This window comes from Neophocaena asiaeorientalis, unplaced genomic scaffold, assembly GCF_003031525.2.
Source record: "Neophocaena asiaeorientalis asiaeorientalis breed wild unplaced genomic scaffold, Neophocaena_asiaeorientalis_V1.1 scaffold415, whole genome shotgun sequence".
Taxonomy (NCBI): Eukaryota; Metazoa; Chordata; class Mammalia; order Artiodactyla; family Phocoenidae; genus Neophocaena; species Neophocaena asiaeorientalis.
The window spans coordinates 532646-538645 of NW_020174051.1; the positions used below are offsets into that span (position 1 = coordinate 532646).

General features: G+C 38.8%; 1 protein-coding gene across 1 annotated transcript in view; it reads right to left on the minus strand.

The window, feature by feature from the left end:
• The window catches only part of VWA8 (von Willebrand factor A domain containing 8), a 307276-nt gene extending 305155 nt beyond the window's left edge, over positions 1 to 2121 (minus strand). Inside the window, exon 1 of the mRNA XM_024754208.1 lies at positions 1994 to 2121. Coding sequence (XP_024609976.1) covers positions 1994 to 2077 — 84 coding nt within the window. The 5' untranslated portion in view covers positions 2078 to 2121. The remainder of the gene's footprint in view (positions 1 to 1993) is intronic.
• Positions 2122 to 6000: the final 3879 nt, after the last annotated feature.

A 6000-nucleotide genomic window follows, 5' to 3' on the forward strand; every position in this document is an offset into this window, starting at 1 on the left:
TAGTGGTGAAGATGTGGTGATACCAAATGATGTTTCTCTAAATAAGAATGAATTGCCCACGAGAGCACAATTTTGGAGTTAAGTAGCAGGTTTTCTTTTAGCAGATACCTCCTTCTGACTTCGCCTTCCTGTCTTGTTTAATTGATTGTCTGAATACGATCTCCCACACTGAAAAACCCTGTCATTCACATTGGTTGACAAAGTAGTGTATGCCTCTTACTGTTAAACTGTACCACGGTAGCACCCTGAACTGCCACAATGAGGATGTTATCCTCAGTCTTGAGTTTCCTGGGACTCTTCACCAGCCAAGACAAGCACCAAGGTCTCCTCAGCTGCTGCTTCACAGAATTGGTACCAGCAAGTTGACAAACAGCACCAGAAGCAGCAGATGGGAGAGGCGGCAGAGGTCTGTTGAGGATTTTTGAACTATCTACAAAACTCATTTCATATGAGTGAAATACGAAATAAACGCAACTATCAAATTATTTCTATTTAATTTCTCATTGGTTCAACAGGCTTGCCCCCAAATTTCTGCCTTTAAAGATGTCATCTACTCTGGCTATTACTATGCATAGGATCCTATAGCTAATGACAGCAGTACCCATTGCAGAGTTTGGAAGGCAGCTTAGGCTATTAAGTTTTCTTCCATGTATTTCCACATCCTAAAGCCGCCTCAGCTCTAATTCACAATTTAAAGTTTGGTGGTGGTTGTCTTTTTAAGATACAAGCTTTGTACTTATAAACTTGAGTTGCATTTTTGAGCCAACAAGACTCCTATAATCTCCTAGCCTGGCTCATTCCACATTTCTAACAAGCTTCAAAGTCTTGTGAGAAACAAAATCAAAGTGAGATATTGTGGCCTTTGAAATGAGCCAGCCAGTGAGCGCACATCTTAAAACTAAAGAGGTTCTAGACCTGGGATTTTCGGTGGCTGACTCTGCATTCTTAGACAAGACACTTCTGCCTTGTAGATTAATAAAGTGAGGATAATACTACGATGGCACGTTGTACCTCACAAACTGGTTCTAGGAACAAATAAAAGATATGAAATTTATGAGCCAGAGGGAGTTCGTTTCTGATATGCCCATTCTATTTTTATCATTCCTGCCCTACATGATTTTGAAAGTACCAAGATAAATTCACCACCGAAATAGAAGAGTACACGAAGTACATTTCAATAGCTTAGAAATCAATTATTTATTATCAAGTTACAAAAGGAAACTTTAAGTAAGCTTTTTCTCTTCATCCTAAAAAGTATCTTTGGGACAGATCTACTTCATCTGATAGTGTTCTTCCATGAATCATTAGAACAATGCCTATTAACGCTGACAAAGTAGTAGAAAAAAAGTCCTGTAAATTTTTTAAAATTTGTGTCGAGATTTGAATATTTCAACTCGCTTCACAACCATACTCAGAGAACTACAAACCTTTAAGGGGATAACATGTCAGAAAGGGGAAGCAATGTGAGATCTGAAGTCTAGCTCCATCATTTACATATAAAGCTTGAGTGAGTTATTTAATTTCTCTGAACTTATTTTTTCATCTATTTAAGAAAAAAAAAAATGAGTGCAAGTTAACACATAAGAGAGATTCTGTAATCCTTAGGCTCCCTTTAAAGACCACATAACATCAAAAAGTCAGAATTATTTGGCTTTTCAAAATGTGGACCAAAGATAAAAGAATGCTTCCTGAATAGTATAAAACTGCACTCTGTTTTGTAATCTAAGTGTTGCTGATTCTATCTGCTACTCATTGCCTGAATTTAGATAGATCTCTTTCCTACTGGAAGTGGAGGGTTTTCTACTTACAACAACATTTGCTAAAGCTATGAAAGGCAAATGTACATTTACTTCCCAAGTAACTTATTCACCCTTCAACGTCAACATTTTTAAAGCAATGACTAATCCTGATATTTTTGTAAATTCTTAATTTATTTACAAAATAGCTTATCATAGTTAAGACCCTTAGGAATCCACAAGAATTCATTGCTTACCAGGTACTGCATAGCAATAGAGCGGCGAAGAGGCCCAGGAGGTCCTATTAGAAAGACATCTTGCCCCAAAAGATCCTTCTGCATTATCCATCTTAGATGTTGAATTACTGATTGAGCCAGAGAGTCTGAAACTTTAAGGTGGAAAAAAGGTAAAATGAAATGCAAATCAGAATACTACATATAAGTCTTCAAGCAACCAATGCAGATAGTACATTAAGTTAAAAGATATATATATTATATATACATACACATATATACACACATGCACACACATGCATATATACATATACACATATACATTCATACATACATCTGGTGAATTTTCACACTGTTTTACAATAAAACCATTATTATCTAATGTTATAACAGAACAAAGTTTATTACATCACAAAGAGTCACATAATCCCATACTTAAAAGCTTATTAAGAAACAGGAATTCTCTGGTGGTCCAGTGGTTAAAACTTGGGCTTTCACTGCTGTGGACCCAGGTTTGATCCCTGGTCGGGGAAGTAAGATCCCACAAGTCCCATGGTGTGGTCAAAAAAAAAAAAAGCTTATAAGAATGCTTGAACAATGTGTCACCAAAGGAATGAAAGTGATTTTCAAGGGTGATATGAGCAGTTAGTACCATTACTTTGTCACAATTTTAAAGCCCATCTCTTTTGTTCTAAAAAAGGGATATGACCAAATCATCCCAGACAATTAATGATTGTCACAGTTTTGAAAAAATTTTTAAAGCTATAACTTAAGTTGGCACTGGGTTGTGAGATCTCTCAAACTTCACAGTTAGGAAGTCTGATGTAGACTTAAATGACTTCTTTAGAATTTAAGTCTATTCTACACCAACTCTTTTGGGAATAGAAGACTATTCCATATAATGCCCTTCTAAGTCTACTATTTTTTTTTTTTTTTTGCCACGTGGCATGCGGGATCTTAGTTCCCCGACCAGGGATTGAACCCATGGCCCCTGCATTGGGAAACAGTGCCCACAGCCTAATCCCAGAAATTTGTGAATATGTTATGTGGCAAAAGAGATTTTGCAGATGAGATTAAGGATCTTATGATTGGGAGATTTGCCTGGATTATCCGGATGGGCCTTATTAAAAAAAAAGAGAGAGAGAGAGACCTTACAGAGATCCCTTGCCCCTTTTACCATGTGAGGACACAGTAAGAAGGTGCTGGCTATGAGCCACAAAGAGGACCTCCACCAGAATGAGACCATGCTAGTGCCTTGATCTGGGACTTTCCAGCCTCCAGAACCCTGAGAAATAAATATCTGTTGTTTATAAGCTGCCTGGTCTGTGATATTTTGTTATAGCAGCCTGAACGGACTAAGACACACACCATTCTCTCCTTATTTTTCTCTGTAATTCTATTTACACATATGTTAAACTGATATTGCATCAAAGGCCTCTGATGTTTTATTTAAAGAAAAAAAAATTTCTCTTTGTACTTCAGTTAAGTTTCTTGTGACCTATTTTCAGGTTCACTAAATCCTTTCTTCTGCTGTGTCTAATCTACCATTAAGCCTAGTCAATACTTTGAAAATACATTTTAAATTCTAGAATGTTCATTTTCTTTAGAATTTTCGTTTTTTTGCTTATATTTTTCCTCTTGTCACTCATCTTCTCTGTCTTTTTCCTCAATGCTATAACATTTATTATAGTTATTTTAGAGTCTTTACTAATTCCAACATCTGTTCTTCAACAGCCTTAGTTTTCTGACAGCCATCTTGTATTGACTTTTTGCTCTTGATTATTAGATATATTTTCCTTCTTCGCATAGCTTAGAGTTTTTCACTGGATGCTGGACATTGTGTATGAAAAAAAGACGGATGTTGATTCTACTCCCCACCTCCAAAGAGCTCATCCTTTCCTCTATCTGGCAGGTAGAGTTAGTGTCTAATTTAGTCAATCAAATCAGAAGTCAAGAGGAATCATGGCTGAATGGCAGCTTCAGTTATCTCAGTTCTCTTCTTGGTTTCAAATGTCTTAAGAATGGGATCAGCCCTCTCTCTTCAGCAGGGCTTAGTGATTAGGGCTTACTTGCCATTTTCCAGCCCCTTCCCCAGCTTCTCATGCTGTTGCTTAAATACAGCAAAAGTGCCATGAGTGAGAGTTGGTGAACTGGAGGGACTGGTGGCTTTTAAGATTCCATTCCACCATGCCAGTTCATGTGCCATTTTTACAAGTAGTGCTGTTTTCTCCTGGTCCCAATGAAGTTGCTTGTGTATGACTGGCTTTCTCCTCCAGCCACTGTGGCCAGACTTGGCAGTTGCCCTCAGGGATGGAAGTGGCCGTGTCTTGGTCTCTACCCTGAAAGGTCTCATTGCTCATTGGAATTTATTTCCTTTAAACTTCTTTGTGTTTACCTCTCTTTTATGGCATTAAAGAAGAATGGCATATTGTTAAGCAAATCAGGTGTTTTCTCTTTATTATCATAGGAATGGTGGTCTTTTGAGATCTTTTATAGCCTCATTAGAAGTGAAACCTCCTGTGCTGACTTTTGAATAAATAATATTGAAAATAAAGGAACACTGCCTTGGTGATCATATCTTACCATTTTTATTCTTAACCTTTTTTAAAAAAAATAAATTTGTTGATTTATTTTTATTTTTGGCTGCATTGGGTCTTCGTTGCTGTGCACAGGCTTTCTCTAGTTGCAGCGAGTGGGAGCTACTCTTAGTTGTGGTGTGCGGGCTTCTCATTGCGGTGGCTTCTCTTGTTGCGGAACACGGGCCCTAGGCGTGCGGGCTTCAGTAGTTGTGGCATGCAGGCTCAGTAGTTGTGGCTCGAGGGCTCTAGAGCACAGGCTCAGTAGTTGTGGCACACGGGCTTAGTTGCTCCGCAGCATGTGGGATCTTCCCAGACCAGGGCTCAAACCCATGTCCCCTGCATTGGCAGGTGGATTCTTAACCACTGTGCCACCAGGGAACCCCCCTTAACCTTTTTCATAATGTAGAGTAGGGGTCAGCAAACCTTTTCTTAAAGGGCTAGATAGTAAATATGTTGGGCTTTGTGGACAGAGTGGCAAAATCAAGGCTATTATGTAGGTACTTATATGACCATTCAAAATGTACCATTTAAAGATGTAGTAAAGATTATTCTTAGCTCATGAGTCATAGAAAACAGGTGACCATAGTTTGCCAGGCCCTGGTATAGAGACAAATGATAAAACAATTTGACTTTTTTTCAGTGGCCATGGCTCACAGGCCCAGCCGCTCCGCGGCATGTGGGATCTTCCCAGACCGGGGCACGAACGCGTGTCCCCTGCGTCGGCAGGCGGACTCTCAACCACTGTGCCACCAGGGAAGCCCCAGATACTTTTAAGAAATTAAGTTCTAAGGAGTTCTTTGGTACACCATCTACCACTGTTATCTACAATAATAAGTACCAAAAAGGATGATCCTGAGCTGTCAAGACAAGTTTAACTTTTATTTAGTGTAATTGAATTGCATAATAAATTTTAGAAAAATGTTTATCAGAAATATTTTAAAGTTTATATGCCTGAAGAGTTAGTTACAGCCATATGGAAACCTTCATTCAAAAAGCCTCATTCAGAGACTTCCCTGGTAGTCCAGTGGGTAAGACTTCGCCCTCCCAATGCAGGGGGCCCCAGGTTTGATCCCTGGTCGGGGAACTAGATCTCACATGCGTGCCGCAACTAAGAGTCCACATGCCGCAACTAAAGATCCCGCATGCCGTAACTAAGACCCGGCACAGACAAAATAAATGAAGTAAATAAATAAATATTATAAGAAAAAAAAGCATTCATTCTACCCAAGTATTCTACTACATATTGAGCATTAACAAATTTTTTAAAAAAGCTTTGACCCTCAAAATGGGTACAATCCAGTGGAAAACAGACACTTAGATGTAAATATAAATACAAGGTAGTGATTGCAGTAATGTAGGTTTGCACAAGGTGCCTCTGTAGGGTTGGGGAAAGGTGGCAGGGAAGACTTCAGAGAGAAGATGATGCTTTGCTGACTCTTGAAAACGAATTAA